This window comes from Cyphellophora europaea, assembly GCF_000365145.1.
Source record: "Cyphellophora europaea CBS 101466 unplaced genomic scaffold supercont1.3, whole genome shotgun sequence".
Classification (NCBI taxonomy): Eukaryota; Fungi; Ascomycota; class Eurotiomycetes; order Chaetothyriales; family Cyphellophoraceae; genus Cyphellophora; species Cyphellophora europaea.
The window spans coordinates 3,446,935-3,466,880 of NW_008481809.1; the positions used below are offsets into that span (position 1 = coordinate 3,446,935).

The 19,946-nt window shown below is 52.4% G+C and overlaps 6 protein-coding genes across 6 annotated transcripts; 3 read left to right on the forward strand and 3 right to left on the reverse strand.

Annotated features, from left to right (window-relative positions):
• Positions 1 to 4,292: 4,292 nt before the first annotated feature.
• Positions 4,293 to 6,383, forward strand: HMPREF1541_04232 (uncharacterized protein; the record flags this gene model as incomplete). The annotated part of the gene is made up of 4 exons (XM_008718578.1): positions 4,293 to 4,612; positions 4,657 to 4,681; positions 4,727 to 5,200; positions 5,259 to 6,383. 4 exons carry the CDS (start codon positions 4,293 to 4,295, stop codon positions 6,381 to 6,383), a joined length of 1,944 nt encoding a protein of 647 aa, XP_008716800.1.
• A 2,924-nt stretch (positions 6,384 to 9,307) lies between these two features.
• On the forward strand, positions 9,308 to 11,149 carry HMPREF1541_04233 (uncharacterized protein; the record flags this gene model as incomplete). The annotated part of the gene is made up of 1 exon (XM_008718579.1): positions 9,308 to 11,149. One exon carries the CDS (start codon positions 9,308 to 9,310, stop codon positions 11,147 to 11,149), a length of 1,842 nt encoding a protein of 613 aa, XP_008716801.1.
• A 99-nt stretch (positions 11,150 to 11,248) lies between these two features.
• On the reverse strand, positions 11,249 to 12,175 carry HMPREF1541_04234 (uncharacterized protein; the record flags this gene model as incomplete). The annotated part of the gene is made up of 1 exon (XM_008718580.1): positions 11,249 to 12,175. The coding sequence occupies one exon, from the start codon at positions 12,173 to 12,175 to the stop codon at positions 11,249 to 11,251; it is 927 nt and encodes a 308-aa protein (XP_008716802.1).
• A 265-nt stretch (positions 12,176 to 12,440) lies between these two features.
• Positions 12,441 to 16,097, reverse strand: HMPREF1541_04235 (uncharacterized protein; the record flags this gene model as incomplete). The annotated part of the gene is made up of 1 exon (XM_008718581.1): positions 12,441 to 16,097. The coding sequence occupies one exon, from the start codon at positions 16,095 to 16,097 to the stop codon at positions 12,441 to 12,443; it is 3,657 nt and encodes a 1,218-aa protein (XP_008716803.1).
• A 376-nt stretch (positions 16,098 to 16,473) lies between these two features.
• Positions 16,474 to 16,928, forward strand: HMPREF1541_04236 (uncharacterized protein; the record flags this gene model as incomplete). The annotated part of the gene is made up of 2 exons (XM_008718582.1): positions 16,474 to 16,540; positions 16,693 to 16,928. The coding sequence occupies 2 exons, from the start codon at positions 16,474 to 16,476 to the stop codon at positions 16,926 to 16,928; spliced, it is 303 nt and encodes a 100-aa protein (XP_008716804.1).
• A 289-nt stretch (positions 16,929 to 17,217) lies between these two features.
• On the reverse strand, positions 17,218 to 19,647 carry HMPREF1541_04237 (uncharacterized protein; the record flags this gene model as incomplete). Its single annotated transcript, XM_008718583.1, has 1 exon — positions 17,218 to 19,647. The coding sequence occupies one exon, from the start codon at positions 19,645 to 19,647 to the stop codon at positions 17,218 to 17,220; it is 2,430 nt and encodes an 809-aa protein (XP_008716805.1).
• Between the last annotated feature and the right edge of the window lie 299 nt (positions 19,648 to 19,946).

A 19,946-nucleotide genomic window follows, 5' to 3' on the forward strand; every position in this document is an offset into this window, starting at 1 on the left:
TGTCTTCCGTGCTACATTGCTCAACCAACGACCATGAATGCGCTATTAGTCGTTTTGGGGGCATTCTACGCCTGGCCCCGTATGCTTGGCACCTTCAATAGTCTTTAGAGAGGTGTTCCCCTGAAGTGGCAAGACATGCGCCCCACCGCTGGACCAAAGAGGAGATCCTCGAAGCTAATAAGCACGCCCGCACCGACGAGCAAGTTTCGCGACCATTGTTACCGACAAAGAAGAACCGTCGATATGTGGTCGTTGGTGGAACCGGTCGGTGGCTCAGAGGTCGCTCGTCATAGCTAACCTCTGTAGGTCCTCTAGGAAGCTGGATCGTGCAACACCTACTCTGGCGCGGAGAAGCACCTTCGGCGGTTCGTATATTCGACATACTAGGTAACAGCTCCGACTCGCCCTGAGGCCTCGGAACTCGTTTACATCAAGACAGACATCTCAATCGATCATGGGGCATCAATGTCCAGGGCGCCTGCAATGTTCTCGATACTGCCAAAGGGGCCGGTTTTGATTATTTTGTAGCGACTTCTTCACTGTCGCTCTGCAGCGTATGAAGTTTTTCATCTCGCCGTGGTGTTTACAGCCCACCAATTTCGCCCAGATCATCCCTAACGCAGAGCCACGAGAGATAGACTCGCCTCCGGAAAGTTTCAATACCTGCTATGCCGCAACAAAGGCGGCGATGGAACAAGTGGTTCGTGAAGCAAACAAGGACGGTTTCAGGGCAGGCTGCATCAGACTAGGACACGCGATTCATGGCTACGGAGTCGACAACGTCAGCAGCACCTCGTGGTCTACGCTCATTCGTCTAGGAGGACCAACGTGGGACACCTCCACTTCGTACATTCTACACCCAGTACACACTATCTACATTCTTGGTGGACTGATGATTTGTTCCCCAGCAAATTAGGCACTCGGTATCAGTCCTGTCGTTCATTACCGCCCTCAGGCAAAGGTTTAACACCTCCTCACTCCCACTGGTCATATATGACATTCGATATAGGTCAATAGTAACAATAACCTTCCTGTCGCTATATAGGGACTAGCTATAATCCAAATGAACACGAGGACGATCAAGAACACAGCAACTCGTAAAGCCACACAACCAGCTTGGACCTGGTTCCAACCTAGTGTTAAAGCTGTATTACCTTAGTCAGAAGAAAGAAACCATTAGTGTCGCTAAGTATTGTAAGCAGTGCGTGGAAACAATGACTGAGCCTAGCAGGCAGACAGGTCGCGACAATTTGTATGTCACTGATTCCCCTACAAGGGCTTCGCTCAGTGATAGCGATGGACATCTACAATGTCACAATTGTCAATAGTCGACTAGAACTTGTCGATGCTCGACCAGCAATCGCGATCCGGTCATTTCTCAGCCTCCCATCAGCCCTCAGCGTCGCGCATTGCTTGACGAACGTCCACTTCGCTCTCAGCCCTGCAAACACTGTGCGCAGCCTGCCACACTTTGCGATGGCCATCGTGCTTATACAGACTCTAACTACGAAGCACGTAGCAAATCTTTCTGTACCAAATGCTCCCGCGTCGCCACGCTTTATGGTCCTCATGCCACTGAGTGGCAAATTGCGCGGGACAATAACATGATTCACTGTCAGGCCCCGGATTGCTGCGAGGTAGCAGCACTCTGTGGTGATGACGCTGACCTGCCATCGTGGGCTGACTGTGGTTATATGGTTGACCATGGTATATGGCAAAATCGCTATACCTGTGAAGCAGAAGCCTGTCAGGGACCCGCCGCTCACTTCTTATTTCACAACGGCTTCAACAAACCTGCACCCTGCCCCACCAAATGTGCTGAAGGCCCACCTGAAATTTGCCGGGACTGTCATAGGGACTGTACCGTTACTGGCTTTGGAGTTGACAGACAAGATGTCAAGTTCCTTGCCGAGATGCTGGCTTGCAAGATGGTTCTTGATGGTGATGGAGCCACAACTATCACCCTCTTGCGTCAACATAGCGAGACTGAAAGTGCCTATATTCAACGCCAAACAACAGAGATCAAGGCAGAAGAAGCACGGGCAACCATGAAGTGGCAACAAGGGCGGGATAAGCTTCGGAGGCAGGGAGATGGCCGCAAGACACTGGCCAACGCCTCACCATGAATTCAGAAGCAGCTTGAGCTTTTGCAGGCGAAGGATGTCGACCCTGATGGAACTCCTAGTACGACGCCTGGTATGAAGAGAAAGTCCGCTCGTGAGCTAACAATGTCTGGCAAACGAGCGATGACCGATCGTTGTATTTAGATCAGCGGACTCATGAATGACTCTTGTTTTGCACAGATTCGTGACGCTACGCATTCTCTCCGACCGCCCATTGATGCTGAACCTGACAGCTTACTAGGTAGTACATATCTACCTCTGCTCGTGTTGGGTCGTCGAATAGCGGGGTTGTACCTAACTAGGTACCTTTAGAACAACAAGTGACACCGAGAGCACTGGCAGGCCTTCCACGAAGGTTCTTGGGGAAGACTGAGGGCATCTGTAGGTAACCTGTACCCATGAGCTAGTAAACCCGTAGTTCTTGGTTCAGGGCTAGTAGATGAGTCCATAAGGTACTTAATTTTGCTGTGTATTACTCTGAAGTATATGATCAACGAATACTGCATACGTGATGCAATAGACCTAGACAACCTTAGATGAAATCAAACAGAGCCACAAGAACACCACAACATGACATTATTCCTTGTGTTTAAAACCAAGGTTATTAATAAATACTGTACCTGTACAGCCCAGTAAAAGAGAAGAGTACCTAGTACACATGTAAGAGGGAAGACGATTAGGTAGTCTTCAGTAACAGCTCCAGCTCTTGGGTGGTGGTAGTAGAGGTTCTATATACACAGCAGCAGTAACATTATGTGATGCGACATACCCTCAGGGTACCATGGTGAGCTTCTATGAAGTGTACTAGGTAGTTGATGTTCGTGACCATATCTACCTCCTACCCTCCACTGGTACGTAGCTTGAATTCAGCCCGAAGTTTCTCTCAGCTTACGTCCTTACTTAGAGCACGCAGTCTTTGCATGCACGCGTACTTACTAGCGACACTGCTAGGTAACATTGAGTTTAGTAGAGAAGCTTTCATGTGTACGCGCTATATCAAGTACACTGAATAGTCAAGGTTAGAAGCATACCTAGAGCCAGCCCCAAGCGTCTGGGATACAACTTCTCGGGCACAACAGTTAGGAACTTACAGGGCACACCCGCTGAAATAGTGCACCTAGCTCAGAGTGGTGGTAGAAGTGTAGCTATAAGCGCTACGGAGCCTTTCGGTGCAACCTTGGTATATGGTAGGTAAGTGTGTGTACATGCGAAACACACGTGCTCCAGAGGTGCAACTCTTCACCCCCAAGTTGTTTCAAACCTTGAACGCAATGTGCGCCGGCATCGCATCAGTTTCGACCCGCTGATTTAGTTAGGCGGAGCTGACCCATACTATTCCAGCTTTAATGATCGCATGCAGACTCGAATCCGCCACCACTCTACGCATATCCAAGACGTTGCCGGACTAACAACTTTATTCAAGTGTGCCATCCTCTCTGTCGTTGTCAGTCTAGTATCTTTTGTGTGGATGATAACTTGCACACTCAACGTTATAGAAACAGGAGACTGCACACTAGTAAAAATGGTCTGCTAGACAGCAGCACGATGACCTAGTATTTACCTAGTACACACAGAGACGAGTCAACCTCGACGGTAGACGAAGAATCTGTTATCTACCTTGGGGCTACTGTTTGGAGATGGGACTTGTGGATTTGTGTGAGGAAGCCAGTGCCGTACTGGGATCAGGGTGAGTGTGCAGAGAGTTCGCTGCAAAGCCCTTTCAGAAAATCTGATGGACTTTAGCAACAGCGATAGATTGGAACACAACTTTCCCGATGCATCCAGTAATGATTTTTTGTATAGCATGTACATACAAAGACGATGGATAACGGGCTATTTAGCGGAAGCAATTTACTTTAGCACGGGGAAGCGTCCCTAACTTTGTCCCTACAACACTTCGCTGAGCAGTTCGTGTTAGCACTTTACCATGAAGGGACCATAGGTATACATGCTGGCAAATGCTGCATCTACGGCGACACCTGCCGTACATTCCCTTGGATGTGCAGCCTCACAATTGCCGGTCAGGATACGGGCTCTAAAGGGTTTAGTTTGATTGTCTTGGCAATGACGCTTGCGTAGCTCGGACGCTTCAAGCCCCCGAATCGGTGACCAAGAGGTCCAGAACGGTTCGAGTTCGTTCTTTATTCAGCCCCGACCAATTTTGCAATCATGTCGACTTCCGAGTCACGCTCTACGAGACCGCAACGGGTCCTCGCATGTACACTGTGCCAGCAGCGAAAAGTCAAGTGCGATCGCACATTTCCGTGTGCTAACTGCACCAAAGCTGGGGCGCATTGCGTCCCCGCTGCATTGGTGCCCCGCCAGCGGCGTCCTAGGTTTCCTGAACGCGAGCTCTTGGACCGACTCGGCAAATATGAGGGTCTTCTACAAAAACATGGAATCAAATTCGAGCCTCTCCATCAACTTACTAAGGACCCGCCAAAAGAGTCTGACTCCCAAGAGACTTCCGAGACCGTTTACGACGCCAGGTATGTCCTGTTGTCCAGCATCGACGCGCATCTAATGGTCCCAGGAGTTTTTGGCAAGCCATGGCCCAGGTAATGTCGCCCGTAGGTTTGTCCCGCCCTGGCTAAAGTGTGCAGCCTTCAGAAGCCAGTGATGAAGAGTCCGAAAGTCCCTTCCACAATGATGTCAGCGAGAGTCTTCGACTGAACGCATGGGACCAAGCTCACGAAAGCAACGACCAGCTCCTGTTTGGCCCGCGGAGGGAGATCGATTTCCAAGCGGCGCATCCTAGCCAGGTCCAAATATTCAAGCTATGGCAGGTCTATCTCGAGAACGTCGATCCCCTCCTTAAAGCCACTCACACGCCCTCACTCCAACCCCTCATCATCGAGGCCGCCAGCGACATGAAAAACATCTCAGCACCCTTGGAAGCTCTCATGTTCGGCATCTACTGTGTCTCAATCGTAAGCCTCGACAGCAACTCACTATTTGGCGTGCCCAAGAAGGAACTCCTCCGCACTTATCAATTTGGCTGCCAGCAAGCTCTTATCAACTGTGGAGTGCTTCGTTCTACAAATCTAGACTCTCTCACGGCGTTCTTTCTCTACTTGGTGAGTCTCATACTAGATGTCTACCGCCAATCCCAACTTGAATAGCTAATGCCCAAAGGTCTCGTTACGCCCCGATAGCATCGATCCCCGTGCTGTCTCTCCAATGCTAGGTGTGGCAGTCCGTATTGCACAGCGTATGCGGCTCCATAATGAAGCATCGTACGCCGGACTTGCACCTTTCGAGGCTGAAATGCGCCGACGGCTGTGGTGGGCACTCGTTACCTTCGACAACCGCATATGCGAGTTATCTGACTTCAAGGCATCGATCTTGAATCCGACATGGGACTGCAAGCGCCCTCTCAACGTCAATGACTTCGATCTCCGACGAGAGATGAAGAGCCTGCCAACGTCTCACAATCAGCTGACTGAGGCTCTCTTCGTGCTTGTGCGTTATGAACTTGGTGACCTTATCCGACATAGCCACTTCCATCTCAACTATACCAGCCCTTCTCTAAAAGCCATAGCCAAGGATCCTCAGGATTCTGGGCTGGTTTCCTTTGAAAATGCAGTCGAAGAGCGATTCCGGTTATGCAATCCTGAGAACCCTCTTCACTTCATGACGATCTGGATGACACGGGCAGCCATTGCCAAAGCCCGCCTGATGGAGTATTACGATAGGCATGCCACGCTATCGACGCATCAGCCGGACGAGCAACGCGACACTGCCATATCATATGCTCTTGATATGCTCAGGTCCGACACCAAACTCGTGACGTCCCCCCTGACCAAAGGCTACCTTTGGCTAGTGCATCTATACTTTCCGCTGCCTGCCTACATGAACATTGCCCAAGAACTCGCTCGAAGACCTACCGGGAAACTTGTGCAGCAAGCTTGGAGTGTTATGAGTGATAACTATGAGTCTCGCTTCACCGACCTGGACCACGAGAGCCCCATATTCGCAATATTCGCCAAGCTGACGCTCCAAGCGTGGGAATCTTGCGAGATGGTGCGTATTAAGTCCAACCTGCCATCGGATCTTCCTTGGATTGTTCGAAACGCCAAGCAGAGGCTACAGAAGAGCTCTGGTACTCAGGAACTACCAGTAGCAAAACCGGGGCAGACATCTGGTGCAGCTATTGGGCCATACTCCGACTTCCTAGGACAACCGATGGCAGACGTAGACATGGATCAACTGGATTGGGCTGCGATAGACTGGAATCCGATGTCTGGGCAAGGCTGGTGAAGATCCTCCGCTGGTCGAGCTTTGCTTGCCGTTACCACGAACGGACTGGGGGCTCGATGGTGTCGTTGCCGCTCCACGGGCGCTGAAGTGTGTTACTCATTGATAGAGGTTGGCTTAACAAAGCACAACTGACATTACTTTCGGCTCTGCTTTTCCCTACAGAACTTCAAAGCACAGTCTCCCTTCTGACGGCATGATCTACCTGGTTTCTGCTAGAAGCACACATGCTCTTGGTTCTGTGCTGGGCCTAAACCTTCCTGAACCGCCCCATCTGGCCCTCCTAGGCAGTTGAAATGCCGTGAAAGGTCGCAAACTCATACAAATGCATGAAATTGACGTCCCGAACACCCCTGAAATATCTTAGCAGGTTTACTTTTCTCTGGCAGATGTACGTGTAGTCGGCAACCAAATAGGCGTCTGCCTTTCTTGGCAATGGCCGCATCGTTGAGCACTCGCAGCGGCGTGGGCAGGAGAATAGAGGTAAGTCTCAGCTGAATGCGAGAATACGCGACCTCAGGCGGTCCTCAAGACAATCCCTGGTGTGTCTCTTGGTGAAGCTAGCCAATTTTCGTCTCTTCAGCTGGTCTGGGGTTTCTGTCGAGCAATATTCCAGAGTATGCCTCTTGGAAACTCGAGTAAGTCAATGGGAGCTATCATATAGGACTGGCAAGCAAATCCAGAGGCATTGGAAAACTGGCGGCGGTGTCAGGGATGGATCATAAGAATGAAGGGAATAAAGTGATGAAGGTTATGGACTCGAGTAGCAGTCTTGAAGGACGCTCGCTGTCTATGTGTTGCCGAATGAGCAAGTCTTCTTCACCCCAGAGATGATCACCAGCCCTGAGCTGGCACATAAATATTAGCTCCTCAGCAAGCGGTGCTGGATAAAGCGCGTCTCGACTATCAACCGCAACTTATGGCCGATCTATTTGAATCGCGTGACCAGCTAGGCACCTACCACGCACCGCTTGCTGCCTCTCTAAGATATGTTTTCGATATTGGATGCAGTAAAGGCTTCGTCACCGATATAGTAAGGTAGCCGCTGCTAGCTTTCCTGCCGGCAACGTCTACGAACTGGAGGCGCGCCTGGCGAAGGGCATGTCGTTAAGGATGCGTACGGGCGGAACGATCAATCGGCCAAATAGGTACGTCAAGATCAGACACAAATCGTTGAAGCAAGGCTGTTGGATGGGAGTCCATGATGTTGACTTAGGCTATCGTGACGCCTCTGGCCATGCCATCATCCATGCTGACGGACCGGGCGAGGGACTGAATGACTTGGACGATTTATGGCAGAAGCGGCGAAGGAAGGGCGACGTTGAGCCAGCCGGCAAGGTGGAACGTCGAATGCGCAGTGGAGGGTTCATGGGTGTGCAGATTTGCAGTACAGCTTGTGGTATGGGCCGAAGCAAGCAGAAGTGGGGGTCTACATGCTCGAGTGAATCGTACCAGCATCTAGTTGCAAGAATGACGGCGGGAGTGATTGATGTAGCGGACATTCTAAGTCAGGATGATGTGAAAAAGAGCACAAGATCCATTCTATGAAAGTGCGGGGGGCGAAGTGGAAAGTTGTGGTAATTGTAGGGTGGAGGGTCGGATGGTCCGACGCTGAGGCGTCGGCGACTCCAGGGGAGTAAACGCAGGCGACAGTGCCTGTGTTAGATTATCATATGGCTCGCTGAGTATTAAACACCAGTGGTCGATCGCTCCGATGAAAAGGCGCTTGGAAGTCATGGCAGACCATCACACCCAAACGCCATGCTGTGAGTCCGGAGAGGTCGCTCCTTGATTTTGTCGGCCCCTGGTGCAATGACTCGTTCGTCTCTGACAAAAACCTCCAGCTTGCCGACCACGTTTGCCTGACCGAACGGCTAATAGTAGGTGCCATCTATCTAGTAGAACAGGAGGTCTGGACGAGCCGCGATTAGAACCTAGAAAGGCCCCTACTAGTATCTCTTGCGAAAGTCTCGCGAAATCATGATGTTTCTGACGGCATGAGACTCATGCGATGATGGGCGAAATAGCGACACGGGTGTCTCGTGTCACAAGCGACGGGTGAATGATGCCTGTCGCTGCGATTTTGGCGGGGATCTCAGGGTTATGTAGTGCCTGCCAAAGGCACGGTCCGGTTCAGCTGAAACGAAAATGAGGTGGTGAGAGCGACAGAGCAGAACAGGAGCATCAGTAGGAGCCAGGTGTGGCAGAGTCAACGAGTGACCGAGCCCCAGTGGTTGCGTAAGGAGAGACAACGGTGTTGGGGGCTACCACAGGGAGAGTGATATGGGACCACGCTGCAAGGCTGTATTTCTACTACCTGTAGGTTCAAAAATCCACTGGCTTTTCCTGTTTGAGAAATGCTCTCTCGCTCTTAACGCTATCGACGTGTCAGGATCTCCCAGTACACTTCCAGCGGAAGCCCACCATCTGTTAGGTTGATGTCCGCCGTGACCCGTGGTAGCTCAACCTCATGGTCGGTTTCTTGAAATCATGTACCCAGAAACAACTCCATGGATGCGCGTGCGTTGATGAATTGCTGCGCATTTAGGGGTCTGCTCGGGCCAACATGCAACAGCTAGCCGTTAGATTGGGATTTCCAAGTGGAGCTACCTCTTCAATAATCCCATGCATTTCTTCTCCACCAAACGCGTGGCGGAGCGGAGGTATTGCGTCACACCACTCTAAAGTACACCGTAATCTCCGCTCCGCACTCCACTGCATGGTCCCTACGCCGACCTCACAACAAAAGTGCGACATCGGGAGACTGAACTCATCAAACTTCGCGAAACTTGTGATACTCATCATATCGGACGTTTGACCAACCTGCGCCTCCCGATGCTCACCGCTAATTGAGCCGCGCGAATGCGCACGCGACAGCGGCCGCCGGTGTTCCACAACTAGGACACATCCCACTGCCTGCGCTCCGAATGTATGATCACCCGCGCGCTGGCTCTGCGGGCCAGCCCCATCGCGATCCACCAACACCGTATAACATATCAGTACTAGGTGGCGCCGGTGGCAGCTTCGCTCCTTCTCTCCCTTCACTTGTGCCCGGCTCCATCCTGATCGGCCGTGCCGAGTTTATTCCTCTGAACCTGATCGCGCATATCTTGACCTTCATAGAGGACGATGCCGCCAGTCTTGCAGCGCTGTGTGCAACCTCACGCGTCTTGTATTATATGGCCCTGCCAGTGCTGTGGAAGCGGGTGCACCTACAAAGCTTCAACGGAGTGAGGAGTAGAAAGCGAAATCGTGATGGCGAGTTTAAAGAGACACCAGAGGGAATGGGAGGCGCAAGCCCCTTCTCTGTAGCCCTGAATGCTCTGGTGACACATCCAAACGCGGGAAAACACGTGCGCAGCCTGGGGCTGGAGGGCGAGTACGGCGAGGGCGACGCAGAACTAGAGCGATGCTCAAGAGCTGGACGTGTCAGTGAGAATGCAATGATGTTGAACATCTGTGTAAGAGCGGCGCTGGACAGGTGCACTGAGCTACAGAGTTTCTACTGGAAATTGCAAACTCGACTTTTGCCCACGACATATCAAGGACTAGCTCGTCTGAAAGATCTTAAGTCTCTACATGTCCGCTTCCCGTCTAGCAGAGCACCGCAGCCGACATGCGAGATACCAACAATGCCACATCTGAAGAGACTCGTTGTCACGGACTACGACCCTCTATGCTATCCCGACGACATATCCAAGATGATATTCGAGGCCCAAGACCTCGAGGAATTGCAATTACATTTCTCTCCGAGAATGAGAGACGCTGGCGAACCAAGCGTGCAACTGTCGCACATAGTGCGTCGAAACATCATGGCAGACAGGAAAATGAAGCTCAAGCGAGTGGGTGTCTACAATCTCTACGGCAAGCCAGAAACCGAGCTTCTGCTGAGAGCATGCGACGTCTCACTGGTCGAAGAGTTTACGAGCATCAATTGCTTTGGCAAGGATGAGGACGAGACTGGAGCCTTGCAGACCAATTTTACTGACCAGGCATGGGTAGAAGGCCCTTACGAACTCTTTCCCCTCATGAAAATGTGGAGAGTGGACCAGCTGCACCGTGGCCACGCTAAATCATTTTTGCACAGAAAGGGTTTGGAGCGGATCTACTTACTGAATGCTCGACACGGACAGCCGCCTGACTATGAGAGCCCTACAGGACCCGACTCATCGACCGACGGGTCGGCCACAGACTCTTCTCGCACCTCTACGCCGATATCAGGGTCAATGCGTAGCTCGAGTCTCAAGGACCTCTACCTCGACACGATCTGCAAGGCTGCAGGTGACACCCTAAAACACCTCATTTTTCCTTTCAAGTGGTCCATGTCCGCCGCTATGATTGCGAAGCTCATCCGATCGTGTCCGAGCCTGACGCAGTTGAGCGCCTGCATCGAATGCAACGACGTCAAAGTCTGGAAGCTACTCATGCCGTTCCTGAAACAGCTGCGAGCACTTCGGGTCAAGATGGTTTCTGAGCCGGGGTGCTCGGACACGCCACCGAACCTGCCATGGCAGAACTCGGATGACTTGACGGAGGAGTTGTCGAAGCTGCTAGCGAACGGCGGCTACGATACGTTGCGGTATATTGGTATCGGAGACATGGTATGGGAGGCTGTAGGATGGGAAGAGAAGATCGAAAAGGTGCCAATCTGCGATAACGGGGAGCAGTTCAAAGAGGAGAGTGTGAGGAGGCGGAAGGTGAACAAGGTAAGCCGCGAACATGTGAAGGACGTCGCAATCTGGAAGTATGATACCCTAGACGTTATTTAGAAAGACGATGCCATTGCGACAAGTCAAGTATGCTGGATTGAAATTTCTCAGTTCTTTCGTTGGTGCTTGGTGCTTGGCATTTGTCGCGCGGATGCTCGATCATGCAGCCACGGGGCCACTTCGCACCTCGCCTCTCTCCTTAAACATGTTCTTCAATCCTTTCAGCACCGGGGGCGCCTGAACCGCAGTGCCAGCGTTCAGCCCCCCACCTCGGTCTCCAAACGTACCCGCTTCTTTCCTCCGCCGCTCCAGCACACGCCAGATATCACCCTCCCGCTTCGCCTTCTTCCCTTTCTTCCCCTTCCGGGCCTCGTCGACCCCCATCCACAACAAGCCCTCCTCCTCCTTCTTGTCGTCCAACTCCTCGAGCTCTTCCTCCCGCTTCTCCTTGAAACGCTTATCGTCTTCCCGCCACTGCGTTTGCATCTTCGCCAGTCGTTTGTTGTGTTTGGTGAGATACGTCTTCTCTTTAAGGCCCGGTACCACTTGCGTGCTTTTGGTGCTGTGCTTGGGTACCTGGCTCAGTGGCAGCGACTGGTCGACTCGGAGCGCAAAGTCCGAGAGGCGCTCCCCGGGGAGGATCTTCATTTGCTGCTGCACTCGTCCCTCCTCTCGTCCTGCCTCCTCTATTTGAGACTCAGATGTATGCGCACTCGCTACCACGTCTTCTGCCGACGCCGACTCCGACGCCGAGGCCGGCAGCTTGTCTCTACTCTTGGTCTTCTTCTCTTTCCGCTGAGCGCTACCGCCGTTGCCGTCATCGAGACCCTTGCGCAACTTCTTCCCTTGCTGGAACGCCATGAGGCGTGCGAACTGCTTCGGAGTATCGTCAACCATTTTCTGCGTTTCTGCGGATTTCGGTTTATTTGGCTTCCTGCGCTTGTTCGACCGCTTCGACTCCGGATCACCGTCCACCACGACGGCTTTGGGCTTGTTCACGGGCAACGACGTCGCATGGGCGGTTGGGGGAAGATTAAAGCTTGCGGCATCGCCTTCGCCATGCTTTCGTTTGTGTTTGTGAGGCATGGTAGGCGCAGTTCGGAGGAATGATATGGTGGAAGCCAGATCAAGACCGTTGCAAGAGGTCAAACGCCGCTCAGAAAGAAATTCGACGAGGCTGGAAGGGCCTCCGCACGAGGCTGATTTTCACTGCCTGCAGCCAAGCATCTGATTATTGCAGACTGAATGAAATCATGGATTGAGATCTCAAGGACAGTCAGGTGAGACTCTTTGTCGAGATTCATGTTCTAGATGGCGCTAACGGAGCTCGTCGGCCGGAAGCACCTAAAATTTAACCCCAAGTACCGCCACCTCCTCCGCGACCTTGCTTCCTCTGAGAGCTCAGCCTCCATTCATCCTCGCCCCGATACTTGTCATGCAAAGGTTGAATCCGTTCAGCCTTCTTCCTCTTACTCAGCTTATTCTTGTCGGCCTCTCTGAAGAATGTAGGCGCTGCCTCCACTAGCCACCGTGGCTCGATGACTGTTGCGCAATGCATATACTCTTTCGTCGTCAAGACCAGAGTGTGGTAGATAACATGCTCAGCCGGTTTGCCGAAAAGTGCAGAACTGGGATGCATGTAGACTGGTGTTCCCTCGATGAGAGTCTTATAGCCTTCCTGAGGATCCTTGCGGGCGCTGTTGCGGAAGAATCCTGAACAAAGAGCCTGACGGACCTTCAGTGTATTGCGGCCGCAGGAGATCACCTGATGCTTGTAGCGGGTGAAGATTTGGAGAAGCTGCTGCCGTACATCTTTCGCGCGCGTCATCTGGCGTTTCTGGATGAAATTCTCAAAGCACCAAGGCTCAGAGAAGCGCGAGGTCTTCCACGCATTGTATACGTTCAGTAGAGTGAGGTGATCTCCATGCGGGTCATGGAACTTGGCCTTCTTTTGATCGGCCTGCTGCTGCTTTTCCTTCGGGCGATAGAAGACGGACTGCACCGACAGCATTGCGACAATTGAGAGCATCTCTTCGCTGCAGCCGGTGTCAACCGATGCGATAAGCACTTTGGCTAGAGCAGGCTCCATAGGGAAGTCAGCCATCTTCCGCCCAAGCCGTGTGAGCAGTCCCTCGTCGTCAAGTGCAGATAGAGCGTACAGTTCTTCCAGTGCAGTCAACATGGTGTTTGTTGGTGGCGGGTCCATGAAATCGAAATGCAGCAGATCGTTGATTCCCATGGCTTTTAGCATAAGGATTGTGTTGGACAGGTTCTGCCGCTGAATCTCAGGGATGGTTGTTGGCAGCATCTCTGACTGGTACGCAGCCTCAGTGTACAGCCTGAAGCATTTACCTGGACCTGTTCGACCGGCTCTGCCCGCTCGTTGTTTCGCTTGAGCTTGGGAGATAGGTGTCACAATGAGAGAATCCATGCCCAGTTTCGGATCATACGCGTTCTGCTTGACGAAACCAGGATCAATAACGTAGTAAATATGATCGATAGTGATGGATGTTTCGGCGATATTTGTTGCGATGACCACCTTCCGACTACCTGCAGGAGCTGGATCGAAGATTTTGCTTTGCATCTCGCTCGGCAGGGCCGAATAGACTGGCAGAATGATGAGCTCAGGTACGCTGGGTCCCAGAGCTTTCATCCGCTCATAGAGAACTTCGCAGCTAGTGTCGATCTCTTCTTGGCCCGTCAGGAACAGCAGGATGTCTCCGGGAGGTTCGGTAAGATGGATTTGCATAACAGTAGTCAAAGCCGCGTCCAAGTAGTCCTCCTCTGGCTCTCTCGAGTACATGATCTCGACAGGGTATGTGCGTCCCGGTATCGAAAAGATCGGACACTGGTTGAAAAACTCGCTGAACTTGTCGGCGTCGAGAGTTGCCGATGTGACGATGACTTTGAGGTCTGGCCTCCGCTTCAGCGTCTTCTTGAGCAACCCGAACAAGACGTCAGTTGCTATTGTCCTCTCGTGTGCCTCATCCAACATGATCACGGTATATCGTCTTAGATCGGGATCTAGTAGGATTTCTCTTTGCAGCATACCGTCCGTCATGTATTTGATCCTTGTATCAGGCGAGGTACGATCTTCGAAACGAATGGTGTAGCCTACCTCCCGTCCGAGCTCGCAACCGACTTCTTCGGAGACACGTTTGGCGACCGACATGGCAGCTACACGTCGAGGCTGAGTGCAAGCGATGATACCATCATTAGCATAGCCAGCTTCGGCTAGGTACTGTGTTAGCTGTGTCGTCTTCCCAGAACCTGTGTCGCCAACCACGATGAGCAGCTGATTCTGAGCCACAGCGTCAAGAAGCTGATTCCTGAATTTGAACACGGGCAGGGATTCGCGCTGTTGCTTAATGGTCATGTCGGTACGCCGGCCGAATGATTGGCCCTGGCCTTGAGTTGCACGTCTCCATTCTGGAACTGCTGCAATCGCTTTAGTGGTCTGTTGCTGTGCCTGGCGCAAGTCGGAAGCGAATTTACGATCCTCGGGGTTGATCATTGGGTCCTGCCACTGTGCGTTGAGATCAACTTTAGAGGCTTCCTCCGCGGCTTTGTCAGTAGCTTCTTGCTGTCTCAGCTCGCGACGCTCTTTCGCCAGTGCTGTTCCGCCCTGTGCGGCACGATTTAAGGAACCTTCCGGCGCCTTGACGACACGAATGGGTGATAGCTCCAGAGACTGCTTCGTCTGCCCAGCCAGGAAGGGCGGTTCTTCCTCTCGTACTTCAATATCAACGTCCTCCTCCAGTTCCTCAGGCTCGCCATCGCCGTTGAGATTATCGTTGTATTCCTGATCAATATCAGGATACTCGTGGGCCGAGATTGCACCCGAAGCGATTAGCTGCTTGATTTCCCATCGTTCTGGTGAGGTCATTCGCTTGCGATTATTTCGACCAGAACGTCCGTTGATGTCACCTTCAATGACCGGCACGTTCTCAGAAAGGTTACCATAGCGATCGACGGCACCATTCATACGCTCCATGTTGGCACCCGAAGCAATGCGCTTTGAAGGAATTAGATCTTCGCCAGATACCTGGTCGACCTCCTTCATCGACAGACCGATGCGTGTGCCTTCAATCTTGCTCACCTTCACCTTGACAGGCTGTCCGCGAGAAAGCAAGTCTGATGGATGATTGACACGAGCGCCTTCTTGGATGGCTGACACATGGACAAGACCATCCACTTTGCCCTTGACTCCCTGCAGATTGACGAAGGCTCCAAAGTCCTTTAGCCCGGTGATGACACCGTCGTACACCTTGTACAGCACAGGATGATCATCGAGCTTTTCGTCGTAGTCGCGATCTCGTCGAGTCCGATGGGACCCATCTCTTCGGTCTCGCTCCCGATCTCGGTGTCTATGCCTACGACGCCTCTCATCGTCATCATCATCGTCATGCCTTCGCCGAGACCGCTTCTCTTCTCGCGGACTTGGACTTCTTGACCAGTATTTCTGACGAGGACGTCTGTCTCGAGGGTAGTCGTCTCGACCTGGACTTCGGCTGCGCTTTCTCATGTTACCGTTCGTGGACGAATGGGCCCCGGTCGAAGGTGCTAATCCCTCGAGCAGCGCGAAGGTGTCATCGCCAGCGCGACGCGGGTCTTCTTCAATGGCTTTCTGGCCAACAGTGTCATCCTCCCAATCATCCCAATTTGGGTTCCGGTCAGGCACTGCGAGGCCTTTGAACCTTTTCGCCTTGCTCTCTAGAGCGCCTAGCTCGTCCATATCGCCGTTACCGCTCTGCTGCTGGCTCTGGTTCTTGTATTTCGGATGCATCGTTCGTATCAGTCGGTCAATGCTCTCCACCAGACTGTTTGGGAAGTCAGCCCCAAGAGCAGCCAGGGCATTCTTAAAGTCAACCAGTTTCCCGTCGCTTTTCTCATGTTGATCAATCACGAACTCAGCAAGAGTCTTGTCGTTGATTCCCACATGGTTGTTGAGTTCGGAGGTGATTCTTGAGACGAGGGAGAGCAGCTCGAGGGACGCGAGATCGTCCATCGCGAGCTACGTACCGTCGGATCTGCTCGATATGTTCGCCACAGCGCAGCCGCCTGTGAAGTGCAGATCAAAGACGATTTGGCGCAGTTTCGCGGCCTGCATCGATGTTTGTCGGCAGAGTTCGCCGAAAATTATGTCATTTGAAACCGCGGCTCAGGGATCTCTTGGCGATTCAGGAAGCGGCAAGAGCATACCCCACATGACGCCGCATCTAGAAGCTGCATCGCCAAATGCTACTCTACTGCCCCTCCACTGCCCAGAAGCACACGGTGCTCCATCCTTTGTTTCTGTCTTCCAGTTTCCTCTGTGTTCTTGTTCTCATTTCGTACTCCTTCACAGAAACGACCCATCCCAAGCTATTGTTAAGTAATCCAACATGTCTGGAACAATGGACAACATCCGGGCAAAGATCAAGCGCCGCTTCTCGCACAAGGACCCTGAGCGTGAGTGAACCCCTCGCCACCTAACTTAGCTCCCACCTTCGATCCTGCGGAAGACTTCTGTGAGGCATCGTCCTCTTCGAACGCTAGATGTTCTGCTGAAGCTTGCCCAACCGTCTAATCTCTTCTGGAGGCTCTGCTGACACCAGACCCAGCTCAAAACTTTGACGAGTACGATTCTAGCGAGGAAGGTCAGGATCATGAGACCTCCACCTATCTGAGTCGCGAAATCGAGAAGGCGGAAGCGGAAGGCCATGAGCAGGGCAAGCCAGGCTCTCTCTTGAACAGAATGATCATGCACGGCAACAAGAAGACCGAAGCAGAGATCAATGCCGGCCACCAAACTCCTGCTGCAGTCAACCAAACCTCGGCCGGTGCACAGAATGCGTAACGACCAACAAAAAACCTAAGAAAAGTAACATTACGCTATGCATGAGCCTAGGAGCCCAGAAGCAGGTCCTCGCTGTCACTCGTTATTGGTGTCAGTCTTGGGGAACGCATGGCTATGGAAAACGGACCTGTAGATGGAGCCTGGCACACGATTGAGCATATGTCATTAGTAGTACACACGGAAGCACAGACCTGGAAGCAATTCATTCATTGACCAATATTGGACATGAGCATTTCTTGTGTGTAGGTCTACATGATGTACAAATATGTGTACAGTCTATATCCGCCTTCTAGGCGTCTCCGCCCGCCCTCTCCGCGCGTTGGAAGGCTTGGTCCTTGCTCGTAGGTTTAGGCCCGTCGTGATTGTCGTAATCGATGGGTCGAGTCCAGTCTATTGGCAGTACTGGGGCTTCATTATTGGGCACGTCGAGCGTAGCTGCCTCTTCTGGGCCCATCAAAGTCTCGGGATCTCTGATAGACTCGTCTGACACGAGTGCATGCTTCTGCTCGAGATCTCTGTTCTCAATCATCTCCCTGTCCAGCTTGAAGCGACCTGAAAGTCTATTGTGAGGTCTGGTATCATCTCCCCGTTTATTTGCTGCACTAAGCGAGTCGACTCTTCGAAAAGTGAGTAGAGGCGTCTTGTGGTACGTCTTGGCGTTCGTGTATTTGACGAGGTAGGTATCAATTCTGGCCTCGACCATTTCTTTGGCGTGAAAAGCCATCTCTTGGTCTGCGAAATTGCTGGCCATGCGGTAGCTGAGCCAAAGATAGAGGATCAAAGCCTGATGGAGGAACTCGAGCTTTTCGAGCACCCTGCGGCCGGGCGATAGGCTCGGCTCAAGCAGTTCTAATGGAATAGTGGGAAGGTCCACAATGGACATCCTTTCCCCGTTGCCAACGCGTGTTGCCACATCGAACAAGAGTTGAACGCCCGCCTGCTTGCTTTCTCCACGAAAGCCAAATGGTGCCGCTGTGAAGACGTGGCGATCTGCAGTTGTCAGGTTCTTTACAGGCTCAATGATGCGGGCGACAGTCAGCTGATCTCGTAGTCGACAGAGGCTGAATCGAGGATGCACTGCAGCAGCCTCGGAGAGCCGCGTAAGTACGTACTCGTGAGGCGTGTCCGCAGGTAGCCTCGCGGCGAAATCTTCCACGAACTCGCCAGGCGGTAGCAAACCCGCAGTAGTGATAGGCTCGGCTTCTGATGCGAGTGCATGTCGAACGATGGGCAAATCCATCTCATCCAAAGTCGTCACCAGGCCGACTGGCCGGTCCTTTGCATGTCGCCCAGTGTGGCGTGTCTCTTTCTTGGTTGCATCTTGCGCGGTTCGATAGCGACCTGCTCTGCCGGCAATTTGTTTGATCTGTGGAATCGAAAGTTGCTCTCTTCTGACACCATTGAACTTCTGCACGGTTTCGAAAATGACTCGTTTTATGCTCAAGTTCAAGCCCATGCCAATAGCATCGCTTGCCACCAGATAATCGTAGTCGTTATCGGGATCGTTGAACAGCGCCGCCTGTTGAGCGCGTGTTTCGGGAGGGAGGGATCCATATACAATAGCCACTCTCCGACCCGTTTTCGTCTCTATAGCCTTTTTCATGGCGTGAATTCCGACCACTGTAAAACAGACAATCGCATCACCAGGGCGCAACTGTCCTAAGTCGCCGCGCAAGCTGTGGGGCATGCACTCCAACTGGTTGAGTCGCTGGTATTCATGGACATGCAGATTGTCACCCATGGAAGCTGCGAGTTCCTGGACGAGGGGGAGGACACGATTCTCGCCGCAAAGATGCACCTCCTTGGCACAGGATCCGATGAATGCTCTTGTCCAGGCCCAGCCGCGGTCAATGTCCGCCATCATCTGAATTTCGTCGATGACAGCTACCTCACACGATTTATTCACGTCTACCATCTCCACGGTCGACGAGGTAAGGAGGGCTTCATCAGGCTCGGTTTCGTCGCGACGAACATCGTCTCCGGTAACAAGATCACAACGTCTGCCTTTTGCCTTGAAACGGGAATAAACTTCGTGAGCAAGTAGCCGCAAAGGGCCGGCATAGAAGCCGCTTGCAGCTTCCTCTAATCGTTTGAGGGCATTGTAGGTCTTGCCCGAATTGGTTGGTCCGATATGAAGATGAATGTCTCTTTGAGTTGAGCGCGCTCTCGTGTACCATTCCGTGGGATATCGCATATCAGCAACCTTTTCCAATGCCTGAGAAATGCTGTGGCCTCTGGATTCCATGACACGGTCAATGAAAGCACACTGCAAGTAAGAGGCGGCAGTTCCATCGCTTTGCGCTTTCCTTAATGCCTTCTGGACATCTCGCTGACGTTTGCTCAAGGTAGAATAATGACTGGTCCAGATATCCAGCATTTCGTCCTTGAAGGTCTGCCATTGATGGCCATTTGTACTATGGCCACTCCCTTCAAGCCGGTCTTTGACAACAGACAACTCCTCAGAAATATTTCTTCCTAAATCCACATCCTCCGTCGGATCACTGAACGAGATCAGAGGGCCGCCCTCGTCTTGTAAGGTATGACCCGCAGTCCAAGTAGGGATGTTACGGTCTTTGGGAGCGTCGTAGCGTATCGTTGTGAACGCTCTTCTGATAGGAGTCGTTGCGCATGTTGCACGTGTGGCGCTTTTGCTGCGGATTGGACGCGGTGCGTAGCGGCAGAAAAGACATCTGCTCTGTGGCGGAAACCATTTTCGCATGGTAGTCCTGGGGACGACTGCCGAAGAAGAGGATATGGTGTGCACGCAGCGTGCTCAGAAGTCGAGGTTAGGACTCACGAGTCACGGCGTCATCATATAGCAGAATAATGGAGATGAATCTCGAACACCAGAAAGGGTTTTTGTACAGAGGCCAGCCAGCAGACGTCAATAATGTCAATGTAAATGTCCGACTGCAGGGATCGCCGGCTCGCGTCGTTTGACGCCGCCGCGGCGCTTGGCTGCTTCAAGACTGTCCCGCAGTTTGAGCCTCCGCAATGCACCAGTTCTCCTTCTGCCTG